Source organism: Canis lupus, chromosome 7, assembly GCF_011100685.1.
Source record: "Canis lupus familiaris isolate Mischka breed German Shepherd chromosome 7, alternate assembly UU_Cfam_GSD_1.0, whole genome shotgun sequence".
NCBI lineage: Eukaryota > Metazoa > Chordata > Mammalia > Carnivora > Canidae > Canis > Canis lupus.
Genome location: NC_049228.1, coordinates 53,579,782 through 53,598,965, shown reverse-complemented (window position 1 = coordinate 53,598,965; position 19,184 = coordinate 53,579,782). Strand labels below are relative to the sequence as shown.

Below are 19,184 nucleotides of genomic sequence, written 5' to 3'. Positions count from 1 at the left end.
TGGGTGCAAGAAATGGCACACATGCATATTGCATCTACTTCCCCTACTCATGCCCATGATCCATTGTTTCATTGGACTTCAATTATAAAACACAAGTTTAGGGGCACCTGGGTGGCTCAGTCAGTTAGGCATCCAGCTCTTGATTTTGGCTTAGGTAGTGATTTCAGGGTTGTGGGACCAGTGCCACTTTGGGTTCTGTGCTCAGGGCAGAGTCTACTTGTCCCTCTCCCTCTGTTCCTCCCTGCCCCACTTGATCTCACCTTCTCTCTCTAAAAAGTAAATTAAAAAAAAAATCCCCACAAATTTAAAGATAAAATTTCAAGCTGGCCAAAGAGTATTAAACCGAGCATGGAGCCCTGTATAGTCGTACCCATGACACATCCATGAAGATAGGTTACACATCATGACTTGTTTTTTTTTAATTTTTATTTATTTATTTATTTTATTTTATTTTATTTTATTTTATTTTATTTTATTTTTATTTTTATTTTTTATTTTTATTTTTTTATTTTTTTATTTTTTTTTTACACATCATGGCTTGTTGACTTGAGTTCAAATTGTTCCCTGTCGGTTAGTTTTAGGTCAAATGCCCCCTTATTAAAGTTGTTTATCTGATGTGACGATTGTCTGGGCTCTAAATGTGCTCTTAGAGCACATTTTATGAGTAGCAAATCACATTCCTTGTTGCTGATCCTCACTGTCCCATTTTCCTTCCATGGCCGGGGGGGGCCAGAATCTGGAGATCTGATTCCACTAGGTTGTGTGACTAAATAGGAAAGTTTATGACTTTAGACATGCTTACCCATAATAATGGTGTGAACTAGGCTATCCTTGAGGCTGTTATCCAGAATATACTCATCATCCCAAAAAGAAACCTCATACCTGTTAGCAAACACTTCTGTTTCTCCCTGCCTCACATACTGCATACCCCCAAACTACTAATCCACTCTATGGATTTACCTCTTCTGGACATTTCCTATAAATGGGACCATACAACATGTGACTTTTGTGACTAGCTTTCACTTGTTTTCAGGGTTCATCTCTGTTTTAAGCATGTATCTGTACTTGGTTCTTTTTTGTGCTAATGTTCTTTTGATGGGTAACACCACATTTTGTTTACCTCTTTGTCACTTGATGGGCAGTTGGGTTATTTCCATATTTTGGCCAATATGAATAATGGTGCCATTAACATTTGTGTACAAGTTTCTGTATGAACATATACTTTCTTTTTTTATTTAAAAAAATTTTTTTTATTGGAGTTCAATTGAATATATACTTTCAATTCTCTTGGCTATATATCTAAGAGTAAAATTGCTGGTCATAATGGTAACTTGATGGGCAACTGTTTGAGGGACTGCCAGACTATTTTCCATTGAGCCTGCACCATTGTAATGAGTGTAATGAGGGTTCCAATTTCTCCTCATCTTCCTCAATGTTTATTATTGTGCTTTATTTTAAAAAATTATAGCCATCCTAGTGGGTGTGAAGTGGTACACATTTTGGTCATGATTTGCATTTCCCCAGTGACTAATGATGTTGAACATCTTTCCAAGTGCCTACTGGCCATTTTTCTATGTTTTGGAAGAAATGTCTACTAAGATCCTTTGCCTATTTTTAAATTGGGTTGTTTTGTTACTCTTGAGTTGTAAGTATTCTTTACATATGCTGGATATCTGACCCTTATCAAATATAAATTTTAATATATTTTTCCCAGTATGTAGTTTGTATTCCACTTCTGACCTAACTTATCAGTCTTATTCATAGTGATATATATTTTTAATATTTCTTTTTCCACTTATAAAAATTATGTACTCATTGAGGAATATATAAATGTAAAAGGAAAAAGTCATCCATGGCTCTGTTACTAACCATGATTAACATTTTAGTCCATTTTTTCTAGCCTTTTTTGTATATGTAGGTGTATGTAACCAGGGGCTTAATCATCTATATGCAGTGTTGTGTACTGAATCTTTATTGCTAAATATGTTGGAGCCATTTTTTTGTCATTAAATCTTCAAGAACTTAATTTTATTAGGAACATAATATTCTGTCTGTATTCATGTACCATAATGCATATAGCCAATCTCCTTTTTATTTCAGATTTGGATTATTTCTAAACTTTGTGCAATTAGACATACTGTTATGATGGACAGCTTTATTCATAAATTTTTTTGTGCATGGCTAGAGCACTTGGAGGGATATTTCCCAGTTTAAGAGGCTCCATTGTGATTTTACCAGGTAGAATTGAAGAGGCTGACATGTAATTTCACTATTTGCTACAAATCATTGTCATAAAAAGTAACAAGGGTCAGAACAGAATTATCTTTATATGATCTTAGAAAGTAGAAGAAACTGAACTAGAGATACTTGTTATCAGAGCTTTAAAGCTTCCCATAGCCACCTAGCAGGCTCTGGGCATCTTCTCCAGCTGAGCCTCATTTCCCTGGTTATCTGTTCAAACTTTTGTGTTTACTTATTCTTATGGCTCCTAAATGAGAGGTTAAGGTAAGAATAGTAGAGGTGGAGAAGGAAGAAACTAAAGACAGTTGGCTTACTTGAAGGTGGAAGGTAGACTTTTCCCAGTACGGATATCTCTTTTTACCTTAACTCCCTACCGCCTCCCATTCAGAACTCCCATCTCTGAGACTGTGCTCAACCAGAGGCTTCCATGGATACAGCTTTGGATTCTATGTAGTTGATGTATATTGGGAAGACTGCATAATGCAGGTGAATTTCCCATTAGTGAGCCATCTGGGAGTGAATTTTGAAAAGTGGCCTTGATATCAACCCTAGGAAACTTCCTGTTTGAAGCTATAGCTTCTCTTCAGCCCACCTGACTCTGACTTCAAGCCCACCTACCTCCCATCTTTCTCTTCCCCCTCATATCAGCCTTTTCAAAAGTGTTCTGTATTCACCATCTTCCTTTTATTAGATTGCTTTTTCTTAATACTTTCAGCATCAAGGTCATATTATTCACAAATACAATGCATGTATGTTATTTAAAGAACAGTAAAACAAATACCCATTGTGATGGCTATGTGTCAACCTGACTGGGCCACAAGATGCTCAGATAATTGGTCAAAAATTATTCGAGGTGTGTCTATGAGGGGGTTTTCTGGATGAGATTATGATCTGAGTTGGGAGACTAAGGAAAAGAAGATTGCCCTTGCCAGTGTGGGCAGGCCTTATCCAATCTGTTGAAGGCCTGAACAGAACAAATCCTCTCTACCTGATGGTAATGAGCTGAGACATAGGTTGCCTACTACTTTTGAACTCCATCTGACACTAACACCATTGGTTCTCAGGCTTTTGGACTGCAGATCTTGGGTCTTGTGAGCCTCCACAATCATGAGAGCCAGTTCTTTTATTATAGATATCCATACATATCCTATTTATTCTGTTTCTCTGAAGAATCCTGACTGATACCCTCATATATTTAAGAATTAGAACATTACCAGTAACTCTGAAGTGTCCTTTGTAGCCCTCCCTGGTGTCATTCCCACTAATCCCCAGCACTATTCTTTTGTTTTCTTTATACTTTTACCTGAAAATCACTTATTCTGTGAGTGAACACAGAGGATCAGATTATCAAATCAGAGTCAACAGATCAGAGATCTTGTTATCTAGCTGTACTAATCTAGTTATGCTAATAATTTCAAGAATACAGATGCTATAGAGGTGCAGAGGAAGCAGGGAGGGGTCTGTCCCAGGTCTTTTCTTCATGCATCAGACGTGCTCCCTGACCCAGAAAATTGGTGGGGTCTCCAAGTGGGGATCATAGGTCTCCTCACCCAGCAAGTAGGATTCCATTATGAGACATCTCAGCTACATAGCTCAGAGTCATGTTTATAAGCCCATACATTCCAGGTTTATTTACTATAGGTAATCCTTAGCCAGTCCTGTCCCGGTAAGGACATTCCAGAAACAAGAGCTCTCATTTTAGCAAATATTGTTAGGCTATTTATTAGGTAGTCTGGTTATTAGCATACTTAACTAAAGATTAGAAGGAGTCACTTGCCTTTTCTTTCCCCAGAGGCATTGCCCTATAAAAGAAGCAAAGAGGTCACAGGCCAGCTCTTTTAACTCTTTCCTCCCAGTCTGTATCCCTAAACAACATACTGTTTAATTATATCTGTTCTCAAACTTTTAATAAAAGGAAATATATCATTTGTAGCCTTTTACAGTTTTCTCATTTGCTTATTGTTTTTTAAACTTATTCATGTGGGGGCACCTGGGTGGCTTAGTCTGTTAAGTATCTGATTCTTGATCTCAGCTCAGGTCTTGATCTCAGGGTTGTGAGCTCAAGCCCTGTGTTGGGTTCCATGCTGGGTGTGGAGCCTACTTAAAAAACAAACAAAAAACCTACCCCTGTTGTTGTGTGGAGCTCTCATGTATTCATTTTCACTGCTGGTGAATGTATGACAATTTATTCACCTGCTGTTCTCTTGATGAATGTTGGTTGGTTTAGTTTCGTTGCTATGACAAACAGTGCTGCTGTGAGTGTTCTTGTACTTTTCTTTTGGTGTGTGTGTGCAATACTTCTTATGTTTAAGTATCAGTTTTATTCTTGCTTTATAAAAATATTTAGAAATTTGTCTTCCTTCTCTCTGCCCTTGTTTCTGGTCCTTGATGATTTGATAGAATTCCCTTAGGGAGTTGTGTGGCCCTCTGTGAGGAGGAGTGTGTGTGTGCGCGCACACGTGCATGTGTGCACTGGGTAACTTGTTTTTCTATGATGTTTAGTAACTATTTTTTTCTATGGTGTTTAGTCTATTTAAATTCCCTATCTTTACTGTGATCAATTTTGCTAAATTATATTTTATTAGGAACTTATTCATTTAGATTTTTCTAAATTTTTAAAAAATTTTATCTATTTACTCATGACAGACACAGAGAGAGAGGCAGAGACACAGGCAGAGAGAGAAGCAGGCTCCCTGCAGGCAACCCGATGTGGGACTCAATCCCAGGACTCCAGAATCACACCCTGAGTCAAAGGCAGATGCTTAACTGCCGAGCCACCCAGGCATCCCGTGTTTAGATTTTAAATGGATTAGCAAAGAGGCGTATAGTTATCTCTTATGAATGTTTTTAACTTCATCTGTTCCAGTTAGATATTTTTCTTTGGTTATTTCATAATATTTGTTTGTAATTTTAGGTAAACTAATAGTTTGACTATTTTGTTGAGGTTTTTTCCAGATAATAATTTTGGCTTATGTATGATTTGCACTGCTTTTCTGTCTGTAACTCAATACTTCTTTTTATTTATTTTTAACGATTTATTTATTTATTTATTTATTTATTTATTTATTTATTGATAGATAGATAGAGAATGAGGGGAGGAGGGGCCAAGGGAGAGAAAGAATCTCAAGCAGACTCCCCACTGAATGTGGTCCAGAGTCCAATGCAGGGCTTGATCTCACAACTTGAGATCATGACCTGAGCCAAAATCGAGAATCAGGTGCTCAACCTCCTGAGCTACCCAAATGCCCCTCAGTAATTGTTTTTTTTAAAGTTATTTATTTATTGAAGAGATAGTGACAGAGATAGAGCACCAGTGGAGAGGAGAGGGAGAAGCAGTTTCCCTGCTGAGCAGGAAGCCTGAGGCAGGGCTCCGTCACAGAACCCCGGGATCACGACCCACACCAAAAACAGACACTTAACTGACTGAGCTACCCAGGTGCCCCTCAATACTTGTTTTTAAAATTGAGGTATGGTTGACATACAATATCCTATTAGGTATACATCATAATGATTTCAATGGTTTTATACATTATGAATTGATCCCCGTAAGTTTAGGTATCTGTCACTGTACAAAGTTATTGACCATATACCCTGTGCTGTACATTACATCCCCATGACTTACTTATTTTATAACTGAAAGTTTGTACCTCTTAATCCCCTTCATCTATTTCCCTTGTCTGAACCCATCTCTCTTCTGTAACTAGAGTTCAACAGATCAGATGGGGCCTGCCCACACTGGCAAGGGCAATCGTCTTTGCTCTTATATCTATGAGTCTGTTTTGTTGGTTTGTTTAGTTTTTTCATGTTCCATGTATAAGTAAAATAATGTATTTATCTTTCTCTGTTGGACTTATTTCACTTAGCACTCTACCCTCTCAGTCCATCCGTGTTGTTGCAAATAACAAGATTTTGTTCTGTTTTATGGCTGAGTAATATTCCATGGTGTATATATACCACATCTTATTTATCCATTCATCTGTCAGTAGACACTCAGGCTGCTTCTTCCATAGCTTGGCTATTATAAATAAAACTGCAATAAACATAAGGGTACATATATCTCTTTTGAATTGCTGTTTTCATTTTCTTTGGAGAAATACCCAGAAGTGGGATTGCTGGATCATAGAGTAGTTCTATTTTTAACTTTTTGAGGAATCTCTGTGCTGTTCTCCAGAGTGACTGCACCAATTTATGTTCTCACCAACGGTGCATGAAGGTTCCCATTTTCCCACCAACACATGTTATTTCTTGCCTTTTTGATAACAGCTGATCTTGACTAGTGTAAGTGATATCTCACTGTGATTTTGATATGTGTATCCCTGATGATTTGTGATGTTGAGCATTTTTCCTGTATCTGTTGGCCATCTGGATGTTTTCTTTGGAAAAATATCCAAGTTCTCTGCTCATTTTTTAATTGGGCTGTTTGGGTAGTTTTGGAGGTTCTTGATATATTTTGGATATTAACTCCTTATTGGATGTGTGATTTGCAAATACCTTCTCCCATTTAGTAGGTTGCCTTTTTTTTTTTTTTTTTGCTTTGTTGATGGTTTCCTTCACTGTACAAAAAGTTTTTTAGTTTGATATAATCCCATTTGTTTATTTTTGCTTTTGCTAACCTTGCCTCAGGAGACTGGTCTAGAAAAATATTGCTGAAGTTGATATCAGAGCTTATTGCCTGTTTTCTTCTAGGAATTTTGTGGTTTCAGGTCTTATATTCATGTCTTTAGATTTGATTTTCAGTTTATTTTTGTGTATGGTGTAAGAAAGTGGTCCAGTGTGATTTTTTAAATATGTAGCTGTGCAGTTTTCCTATCACCATTTATTGAAGAGGCTGTCTTTTCCCCATTGTATATTCTTGCTTCCTTTGTCAGAGATTTATTGAGCACATAAGCATGGTCTTATTTCTGTCCTATTGATCTATATATGTATGTTTGTGTTAGTACTATACTGTTTTGATTACTATAGCTTTGTAGTATAGTTTGAAATCATGGAGCATGATAACTCCAGCTTTTTCTTTCTCAAGATTGCTTTGGCCGTTTCGGGTCTTCTGTGGTTCCACACAAATTTTAGGATTATTTGTTCCACTTCTATGAAAATGCCTTTGGTATTTTGATGGAGATTGCATTGAATCTGTAGATTACTTGGGTAGCATGGACATTTTAACAGTATTCTTCCAATCCAGCAGAATGGCATATTTTCCTCTTATTTGTGTCTTCTTCAATTTCTTTCATCAGTGTTTCATAGTTGTTAGAACATAGGTTTTTCACCTCATTGGTTAAATTTAATCTTAGATATTTTTTGGGTGCAATTGTAAATGGGACTCTTTTCTAATTTTTCTTTCTGATAGTTCATTATTAGTATATATAAACACCAATTTCTGAATGCTTTGTATCCTATAACTTTATTAAATTCACTTATGAGTTCTAATCATTTTTCAGCAGAGTCTTTAGAACTTTATATAGTATATCTGTGAATAGTGATACTTTTACTAATTCCTTTCCAATTTGGATGCCTTTCATTTTTTTTACTTGCCTAATTGGTGTGGTTAGGACTCCAGATACTATATTGATTAAAAGTGATGAGAACTAGCATCCTTGTCTATTTCTGATCTTAGAGGAAAAGTTTTAGCTTTTCACTGTTGAGTATGATGTTAGCTCTGCATTTGTCATAAATGGCCTTTATTATATTAACATATTTCCTTCTATACCCACTTTTTTTAGAGTTTTCATTATAAATAGACATTGAATTTTGTCAGAGCCTTTTCTTCACCTGCTGAGATGAACATATGATTTTTATCCTTTGTTAATGTGATGTATCATGTTGATTGATTTGTGGATGTTAAACCAGCCTTGCATCTCTGGAATAAATCCCACTTGATTATGGTATATGATCCTTTTAATATATTGATGAATTTCCTTTGCTAATATTTTATTGATAATTTTTGCAACAATGTTCATTAGGGATATTAGCCTGTAATGTGTATGTGTGTGTGGGGGGGAGAGGGGTATCTGTATCTGGTTTTGGTATCAGGATAATGCTGGCCTCATAAAATGAGTTTGGAAGTGTTCTTTCCTCTTCAAATTTTTATCTTTATAATTTTCTTCTTTAACTTTGTTTTACTGTATTATTCTTTTTCTAGTTTTTTTAGTTGGTTACTTAATTGACTTCTTTACATTTATTAACCATCCTCATGTTCCTAGACTATAACCCATTTGGTGATAATGTATTCTTTTTAAAATATGCTCTTAGAATTCTGTTTCTTACTAACTTCTTTAGGATTTGTACACAAGTATTCTTAAGTGTAAGATTGGCTTCCCCCTCATCCTCCCTCCACCTCTTCCCTTCCTTTCCTTTTTGTGTGCCATTTTTATCAGTTTGGGCATCACTGTCTTGGTAGCATTTTGAAAGATTGATGCTAGTATTCATGATACCTGTGTATTGCTTCTGTGTTTCTGGTGGCTAAGTGTACAAATGGCTCCAGGATATCTCTCTGATCATTCCTCCTCAGTGTCCTCCCCTGGATCCTTCTCTGACCCTCCTTTCATTGTTGGGATTTCCTTATGAGACCTCGTCTCTCAGTCTATGTCGCCTGTTCTAATTTACCCAGTGAGTTCAGCAGCTTTTGAGGCTGGTGGCTGATATTTGACCTTGAGCTTTTGCCAAGGCCCATGGCTGCCTGCCTCACTGCCTGTGTCTCTTCTTGTGTTACTTTCATTCATGGGGGCCTGTTATATATCACATACTTTGCTGGGGTTAAAAATACAGAGAGAAGTTCTATCTCTGACAAAAGAACTTTAAATCTATAGTCTAAGACAAGCAAGTGGCTAATTCCTCTAGCAGCTAAATGTAATGGAGCAGAGGACATAGATGGTACCTTGGAAGCTCTGCGTTGGGGATGGCTACTTGGAAGCTCACATGACATGTAACCAGCTCTAACTGAACTTTATTTTTCTCCCAGGAAAAAATAAAAATCCTGCATAATCTGTTCATTTCTCTACTTCATGCAGTATCATGTGCATGATGGAGCTATCCTAGACTCCTTTCTCTTTCCTCTGCTTACCACCCCCACCCCCACCCCATTTAGAAATCTGACTGCTGAAAACCTCATTTCTCCATTCCCCTAGCTCTGTCCTATTGTTTCTTACCTGGATTATTGTGTCTTCTCATTCATTTGTTCCTCTGTGAATTTGTTTATTCATCAGAGCTTTATTGAGCACCTACTATCTTCAGGTACTATTCTAGGCCCCAGGACATACACTGAACTAGACAAGGCCATTGCCCTCAGGGAGTACACACTCTAATGGGGTGCAGTGACCAAGTACATGAATAAATCAAGAATCTGAGGCTTCAAACATGTCTATGAAAAGAGACAGGATGAAGTTGGGGTGAGAGAATGAGGCAGGGACGGGGAAGACCTTTCTGAGAAGATGGCCTAAAGAAAGACCGTGATGGAGGACAAAGCAGTGAGAGAGCTTTGGCATGGCAGGTGGAAAAGGTCAAAAAGAGGTTGGTGTGACAGGAGGGGGTAGGATCTAGGGAAGCAGTATGAGCTGAGCCTGGTGAGGCTGGCATCCTATAGGGGCTGCATCCCATGGGGACTTCTCCACTTTCTCCCTTTTCCTAATTCCGAGCAACTGGAAAAAAAATCCTCCTGAAATCAGATCTGACTATGCCATTTCTTCTCCATTTAAGAGAACAAACTCAAGTAAGCAAGTGAGTGAATGAATATATGAAAAAATGTTTTTATGGCTAGCAGGATGAAGCCTAAACACCTTGAGTTGGTACAAGGACCTACATACTGGGTAGCCTTTACGTTCCTGTGACCTGTCTCTGGCCACTCCTACGGTGTCTCTGGAGGTATCTCCTGTCTCCTGAATATGAAAGGCAGGCCTAGGGGCAGGAGGTAGGCAAGAGGCTTTCCTTTATCTGTTCTCTTTTATTTACCACAGTTCTTCCTTTGAGTTCTTGCAGTTGGCAAATTCCTACTCCTGTAGGAGTCACCATAGATGTCCCCTTATTCACAAGGCCTTCGTGGCAAGATAGAAGGAGTTTCTGCTGCTTGTCCCCTGCTCTCTGCTCACGACTTACAAAAGAGAACTTGCTATGACCATACCTCAGACTGAGCAGTCCTCAGGATGTACTTGTCTGTCTTCCTTTGAGCTGCTGCTTTGAGTCATTTCTCATTTCCCTCTTTGGCCCCAGGGCCCAGCAGTGTGCCTACCCAGAGTAGATGTTCAGTTAGTGCTTGAATGAAGATCTCTTTTAAATATCATTTGTTTTATGACTGCATTTGCCAATTGCCAGGTTGAAGGAAGGGCATGATTTAATCAGAATGCAGCTCTCTTAAAGGAAAGATGCCTTGAATAATTTCTCAAGGTGACAGCTCAATGCTTGAGATACTGGGCAGAGTCAGGGTTTTATTCCTTTCTGAAAGTTAATGTTTTGAAAAATATTTACTGCCACAGGACAACTAAGTTCAGTATATGCAGGGGCAGAAAGGAGACCTGTGAGTGGAGCCAGACTTTTGCTCACAAAGGACTATGAATGTTTTCAAATAATTACAGAGAACTTGGTTGGGCTTCTAAAATTCTTCCTCATAGTGGAGGATGTCTGGTGACCACATGTCCTGGACTTTCTGGGGACAGGCCCAATTCCATGTAATTTAATTCCATTTCAGAGAGGTGATTTAATTCTTGTTTAATTAAATTCATTTTAATTCTTATAGCTTCATATGAGTTTTCAAAGTATATAAATGCACAAGTCAAAATATAAAATCTTTTGTCAGATTATATGTTCTAATTTTTGATTCTAAAAATGTGGTCGTGGTAATGGAAAAGCATATTAAGGCTGAAAGACTTGGGGAGTGGGGAGTGGAGAGTGTGATAATGTGATTTATTTTGAGAAATATATATTTGGTTATTATCCTCGTTTCTGACTCATAGCTCCCCAAACCTTTGAAACTTCCAAAGCGTTGAGAGTGATAAAGGTATATTTGTTACGTTAGGTGACTTTTGGAAAGCACCTAAAGGTAGGGGCTGGTTGCCAAAAGAGGACCAACTCTGTGATTAAATGGTTGGAATTTTCAGTCCCACTCCCTGATTTCCTGATCCTCCATTGGCTGAAGACTTAGTCATAACTATATCATGAAGCTTCCATAAAAACCCAAGAGGACAGCTTTTTGGTCTTTTTTGGAGAATTTCCACTCTTGCGGAAGCAGAATGCTCCTGCATACCACCAAGTTCTATGAAGACAGAAGCTCCTTTGTTTGGGAATTTGCCCTATGTATCTCTTAATCTGGCTGTTTCATATTTTTTTATCATATCATTTAATAAACTGATAAATGTAAGTAAATGTTTCCCTGAGTTCTGTGAACCACTCCAGCAAGTTAATTGAACCTAAGGAGGAGGTTTTTGGAATCTCCAATCTGGTTAGTTAGAACCATAGGCATCCAAATTAGGGTGGGGGGCAGTGTGGCAGTCTTGTAGAACTGAACTCTTAACCTAGGTTATTTGATGCTGTCTCTGAGTAGATAGTGTCAGAACTGAGTTGAATTAAGTTTAATTCTTAGATATCCTGCTGGTGTCCAAGAATTGCTTGAGCCCCGCAGCCCCCTCCCAGTGTTGGAATTGGGTTCAGAAACCCTAAAAGAAAGGGGTAACTATTACTTTTAAGAATAATTAATTAAAAAAAAGAATAATTAATTAACAGGTCCAATCTCTTAAATCTTTTCTTGTCATAGGTGATTTTAAAATTATGTATCAGTTACTCTTGCTGCAAGAGTTACTTTTTGCTCAAGCCAAACACAGTGACCTAAAACACCATTTATTGCTTATGATTCTAAGACATTAGAACATCAGACATTTGGTCAGACATTTGGCCTGGTTCAGCTGAGAGAGGTTGATTATATCAGAGAGCTGCCGTTATCTGGTGGCCTGACTGGGTATAGTCTAAGATGGCCTCATTCACTTAGTTTGGCATTTGGTGTTGGCTGTTGGTTGGGCTTTGTGTCTTTAACGGCCTAGCCTACACTTCTTAACGTGGTAACAGCATTTCAGAAGGGCAAGTCCCAATGTGCACTTTTCAAGCCTTGTTTGCATCCTGTTTGCTGATGTCCCATTGACCAAAGCAAGTCCCAGAGAAAATGGGCTCAATGTAGGACATGGCTACACAAGAGTGAGGCAACAGGGAGGCATGGTCCTCTGGGAGCCTAGCACTGTTACAGTCCTCTACAAGCTGTCATTGGCATAATTCCTTCTTGAAATGGTACTAGTACTGGCATCCACTTCATCTAAAAGATGCGTCAAAATGTATAGGTATGGATGTATGTATAGGAATAAAAAGAAAATGAGATAGCAGTATGGAAAAAGATTGTATCTATTATGTGAAGATGGCTGCCTGTCACAATATTAGTAGTAATATAATGATATAAACTCAAAGAAATGTAGTAGCTTTTGACTTCTATCAAGAATGTTCATATTGTTGGATATTTGATAATAAGAAATTATTTTAAGTGGAACAGTATGGTGGTTATGGTTTTTCAAATATCCTTATCTTTTAGGGATATATACTAAAATATTTACAGATGATATGGTCTGGAATTTACTTCAAAGTCTGGGATTGGGGGCAGGGAGTAGAGTATAAATAACACAAGATTGGACAGGGTTGATACTTGTTGAGCTATCAGGGGTGATAAACACATCACAGTCTTCATATTCTCTTTCATACTTTGTGTATGTTTGAACATTTCCATGATAAAAACTTGAAAAGAGTATTCAGATCATTCACTAGCCTTAACAACTGATGGAAGTTGCCACAGATACTCCCCTAAACTGCTCTAACTGCTTTCCTAGTAAGGTAGGGCAGAGTATGCAAGCCATCGTGGCTGGATTTGGCAACTGCTTGCTCCTCTTCTGGGTTTTAGTGTGTATAAACAGTGTTCTACATCTAATTGAAAGAACTAAAAGACATTTGCTGAGGGGCCCAGCAAGTGAAACACTTCCTCATTAGGGAGAGACTAGAGATTCTCTGGGACACTGCTGATCTCATCTTGTGTTTGCTGGAGGACACTCATTGCACATGTAGTTAATTAGATTTGAGAGCACAGAATCTGAGGAAGAGTTGCGGTAAGTGCTGTCCTTTCCAGGTCCTTGCCAGCTCTGCATGTTCTTGACTAATTTGTTGTGTTCCCTAGAATCTGAAGAATTGGGCACTGCCGCTGTGGCCCCGCATGTGATCATAAAACCTCTCTTTCTATCTTCAGTAGGTACTGGTGGTTCTATGATTCTTCTTGTAAGAACAAAATCATGAGTGAACACCAGGCCCAAATTTCATGTTATACAGTTGCTCACTGTGAGGCCCAAGGCTGCCATTGAATCTACTGGGATTCTGTGGTTCATACCCCCTTCTGTGCACCCCGTTCTCTTTTTAAAGAGATAGATGTTTTGCTGAGGCTCTGAACTTTAGAAAGCCCCCATTAAAATTTGTTTTATGAGGTTGCTTTGATAATTTTTCCAGATTTTTCTTTTCATTTAAACTTTTTGATTGTCTCCATCTTCTCTGACAAAAGGCAGTTAATGTGGGTTTCGCTTTGCGCACAGAGAGTGTGCCTCTCTCTGAAAGGAGCTGTGAGAGGCATGCTATTTGATCCTTGGATCTCTGAGGTTAGACAAGGAATTAGAAATATCTGAACTCTACTTTATCCCCTAATCTTATCATTCCAAATGTGTGCTTAATAAGAAGCAGAATCAATACTTTGGGTCAGGATAAGTTCAAATTGTCTAGAATTTTTATATCTAAAAATGAAGAAAAAATAACTGGTTAGAAATACTTTATAAATACTGTCCTTCATTAAATGTGCAATCATTCTCAAACTTTCCCAGAGAATGTTTAACACATTTAAAGTGTTAATGTTGAGATGATAAATGTGATAACCGAATGCATCCTGTCTTTCTTAGTTCCTGTAATGATATTGGAGAAGAGACCCCTTAGAAAACTGACTTTCCAATGACATCTTATTTTTTGTTTTTTTCCAATGACATTTTCTAACAAGGCTTTTTCTGAACTCTTACCAATTGTTACCTCCAACCTTCCCAAATTATGTCTGACTAGTAAATTTTGGGAGAACAAATAGTCAAAATATTATTAAATTGTCCTCAGATATCTGAGAGTTTGTTATAAAATGTATCTGGGACAGAGATAGTTTTCACTAAATCAGTCTTACCCAACAGCCACAGCTAGAGGAAACTAGAGATGGGACAGATAAAAGGGGGGGGGTGCACCCCTGTGAAACTGGCCACATGTCCCAGGTGTTCATCCCTGTAGACCAGGATGAGAGTGGCCAACCTGACCTTGTCACAGTCAAGCTCACCTTACTAGATGAGCATAGATGGCAAAACTTTGGACACAGGGGACCACTTATTTTGCACTAGCTTAGTTTTCTATAGATAGGTGATATTAAGACCGTATCGCATGGTTAGCCAGTCTGGGTCTCCATTCTCTCACCTGTCTGGACTGAGCTGTGAAATGTGACCGGGAGCATCTGTAGGGCTGGAGAACTGGAATCTTTGGGGATGCAGGACTGTGGAACTCCTTGGTTACCTTGACAAGTCAGAGAGACTGCTGGACTTGGTTGGGACTGGCTCAGGCTTGCCAGTTCTGTGAGATGGAGGAACTTGTGGGCAGCCTGGGCCCCTTCACCTGATGGCCTAGCTTGAGGAAGGATAGTCATATTTATTGAGTACCAGCCACATAAATCATCTTTATAGAAGCTATTCTTACCTCAATCCTGCAAATGTAATATGATTAGCCTCACGTGGCAAGCTAGAGAAAAGGCAAGTAATTAGCTGAAGGTCACACCTGGTTTGTGAGTGGCACAGCCGGCATGCATGGAAAGGTCTAGTCTAGTCATCGACAACTCGTGCTTTTCCTACTTTCCAGTTTTAGCAAGGGCAGGCACAGGAATCACTTACAGAAGCTGGTGATACAGGTGAGCGTCGCCCCAGGCCGGGAAGAGCGGGCATGGATAAGGACGGAGCCATGCAAAAGCACATGGTGTCATAACCTAAAATGAGGCAGCCGTGGAGCAGGACCCAGGACAGAGCGAGATTAAGAGATGGCAGAGCTGGGCCTCCGGAGAGGGCGCCAACTAGGAGCAGGACTAAAATACCCTTTGGAAGAGAGTGGCGGTATGGGGGCATGGTGCCAGCTGGCTCGGCTTTCCACGAGAAATCCAGAGTGGCAAACGTAGGCAATTATTCTTCTGCACAAATATGCATTACTTTTAAGAGGAGATGTAACAAAATCAACTAATCCAGAGGTGAAGTCTATTTCTGGTGTGTATTTTTGTGACTAGCCTATGCAGGCTCCCTAGTGTAATTTCAGGCCCCGCCCCCTCCCCGGGGACCAGGCTGGGAGGCAGCCCGATAGCAGCAGTGCCAAGCAGAGGCACTGACCTCAGGCAGTACGTGCTGCTGCACTAGGCCTCTTGAAAGGATCCGTGGGTGAGGCCAGCCCCACTCACCTGCCTCTTGTGGCTCTTGCCTCTGACCAGAATCCTTGCCAGGCTCTTCTGAGCACCCTCGTTGGGAAGCAAGCTCAGGAATGATCAGATACTCGAGGGCTCGCTGCAGTTGGGCTTCAGGACAGACCTCTCCTCCTGGACCAGAGCAGAGCAAAGGGCGGGCCAGGAGAGATGCAGGCCCGGAAACGACAGTGCTGGGCACCAGGGTAAAGATCCTAAGTACAGAGTGCTTCTCAGGCCTTCTTGGGGTATCTGTCCCATTTGACTGGGGAAATTACAGTGGCAAGCATCTTTAAGTACGCAGCCTGCACTTTGGCATGCGAGTGGTTGTGAAGATCTTGCAGAGAGGCTGAGTTAGCAGGATGGAAAGAATGTTAAGTCCCCATTAGGGCGACCCTGGAATGCAAATCACACCTAAGGTCTCTGAGAGGATGTCAAGTCTGACCTTGCACCGGGCGCTCTCTGCTTTTTCAGGTGGCACTGCGGCACGAGGATGGCGATGAGACTGCAGAGCCGCCCCCGAGCGGGCGCCGCGACCGGAGGAGAGCCAGCGTGTGTTCCGGTGGCAGCAGCAGCGCTGCGGGCGAGCAGCGGGGCCTGGACCGCAGGCGGAGCCGCAGGCACTCGGTGCAGAGCATCAGGAGTCCTCTGTCGGCCCCCACCAGTCCCTGCTCCCAGTCGGCTCCTGGCTTCAAGCCCAGTCAAGTAGGAGAGCACTGTGAAAAGTAAGCATTAACCCAGCCCTTGAGAGGGGTGGAGGGACCTTGAAAAGGTGGGAGGGGTCACAACTCCGCAGGTACTGACCCCCATGACTTGATCCCTGCCTCTTTTCCACCCTTCAAACACCACCCCCAGAGTCCCTTGGAATGTCCTATGGAAAGGGGTCCCCGGTGATAGGCACAGATTTGATCTTACTAAGCCCACGAGCTCTTCTTCATGCATTTGTGTTTTTGTATTCATATCTCACTTAATATCTGTTCAGAAAATCTGTGCTTTATCAAATAGAAAAGCATCCAGAACACAAACTTTACCATCCTGTAAATGTAAGATCTTAAGAGTCTTGAGATACTTGTAGCAGTACGTAATTGAGGTAGTTAAATAGAATAAGTCCTGTGTGAGTTAAATATAATGTATAAATATAAACATGTATGCAAATATACATTATTTATAATAAATATATTTATGTATATGAGTAGATACATGTAAATTTCAGTAAATGTTATTGCCATCATTTTTGCCTTAAAGATATAAGGTATGATCTCTGCCCTTATCAATCTCACATGTGGGCTGGGAGAAAGTAAGAATAAGGAAGACAGATAGGAAGAAGTAAAAAGGTTGATCTCATGAGAAATTATATATGTGATATATATATATACACACACACACACACACAAAGTAATAAATTTTGACAAAATCTATAGGAACTTAGAAATGGTTCTATAAAGCAGAAATGCAACAAAAGGATGGTCATGCTGTTCTGGAGTCTGGGTCCACTGATATCTTCCCAAGTGAATGCTGTCAGTTCCCTAGGATGATGGAGCTCTGGGGACCAGTCCATGCCAGCCAGGTCCACCTGGACTGACTGGCACACTAGCTTGCCAATGTATTACCACCTCCTCTGGCATGTGGAAGCCCTGCTCACATTATTTGGCTGGAGCATTTTCTGTCATCATGGAGATCCACCTGGGAGCCAAACGTAGGTCATGAGTGCCTGGTGAAGAAAATAACTCAGAACTAAGTTGGATGACCTTAAGAGAATGATCAAGATATGTATCTTCCTCTCCATCCCTAAGGGAGCATCCACCCCCCTATCTTGAGAGATGCCCTTAGCAGTCTGTTACTCATGGGATCACTTGATCCATGCCTCTGGGTGCCCCCTGACACAGAAGGAGAGGAAGGCTTTAGTCTGAGAGTGATGTGTAAGGCATGATCCACATTGACACCATTCTCTACCACATAACTATCCATCTGCAGATTTTTCTGCTCCTAAGAGTCCGCATAGAATGAACTCTGTTATAATGAAAAGGAGAACAAAACTTCTAAACAGATTGAGGAATGAGAACATCTACCATTGCACCTTATGGTCTAATATCTTCAAGAAACTTAGTGCTCAAAGGACACTTAAAGTTCTCTTCAGCCCGGCTCCTAGCTAATGGCTTCAGAAATTAACATGGGGAGAAGTGTATATGGTGCGCTGAAAATCTATATTTAAAACCATCACAGATGCTGAAGAAAGTCATTTGGAGTCCTTATCAGTAGTATCTTGCTGTGTCCAACATGAGTCCTGTAGATGCCAGTCTGTCTGTTTCTAACCTTTTCAATGATCCCCATATTGTGAGCCCTGATGGCCATGCCTTGTGACTGGTTGGCAAGGATGTCAGCAGTAGAGTGGACCACTGTGGGCACAGTTCACAGTTTTGAGGTGTGGGGCTTGGGGGGATCTGGAATGGGAAGCCACTCATGAAGCTCTGCATGCTTCTTGTCTCATTCTTTTCAAATAGGACTGATTTTTCATTTTACTGAAATTAGTACTTTGATGTAAATTTATAGGTTTTATTTGAGAAGAATACACTGTCCCGCTTGTAAAGAGAGATAACATTTTACAGACTGATGATGAAGTAAGTGGCTTCATCCATGAAGCCTGTTGGAGGGGTTTTGCCCTCTGGCCCCAAAACAAGAGTACACTTTTGGCAGAGGTAGGAGTGGAATACAGGGAAAGGGTGACGAGAAGCCGAATGGGAAATGATCCCTGCATGCATAGCTTAGTCACCTGCTCAACATCTGTGCCTCCAAATAGGACCTTAGAATCAAGTAGTTCATTGTGTCAGACTCCCCATAGACCTTGAAAGACACAGAAGCATGCCTGACCTAGATCGTTCTTCATCTATGTGAGCATTTTGGCCCTAGTTACTGCTAACTTGTAGCAACATGCCTTCCATATGCCACATAGGAATTTTAGACTGGATTTTGTAATTCTGACCCAACCAATTGCCAGTACTTTAGAAAAGAAGATGATAGGTTAGAGATTCGTGTAGCCCTAAAATGCATATGGCAGTCTCCACTCAGATGGTCCTTTCACATCATCTGAAATTCTCATGATGATCCTCTATAGGATCTAGGAAGACAAGCATCTTCATCATTGTTTTACAAGTGAGAAGATGGGTTGCTGCTTTGTCATGATCCCAGGACAAAGGGACTGAGTTGTGGGTTAAAACACACATCTTCGGCCCTTGCCTTTCAATGTCCAAATCACACATAACCACTTCCTGACCCACCATCCCTAAGCATAATGACTGAGTGAGAAGGAATTTTATTTACATACCATGTAGAGGTGGATTTTTTTGATATAAATATGAAAATTCAAAGAGTTGAAAAGGAGAAAATTTCAAAGTCTCCTTATGATTTAAGCCCGCTGAGCTATGTGCCT

At 40.1% G+C, this 19,184-nt stretch overlaps 1 protein-coding gene across 10 annotated transcripts in view; it reads left to right on the top strand.

Annotated features, from left to right (window-relative positions):
- The window catches only part of FHOD3 (formin homology 2 domain containing 3), a 462,688-nt gene that overhangs the window by 301,575 nt on the left and 141,929 nt on the right, over window positions 1-19,184 (top strand). For 9 of the 10 annotated variants that reach the window (XM_038543473.1, XM_038543482.1, XM_038543483.1 and 6 more), the window contains exon 10: window positions 16,232-16,482. In XM_038543473.1, the coding sequence (XP_038399401.1) occupies window positions 16,232-16,482 (251 nt within the window). Of the gene's footprint in view, window positions 1-15,678; window positions 15,964-16,231; window positions 16,483-19,184 lie in introns of those variants that run through there. The other variant, XM_038543481.1, reaches the window with a different exon arrangement.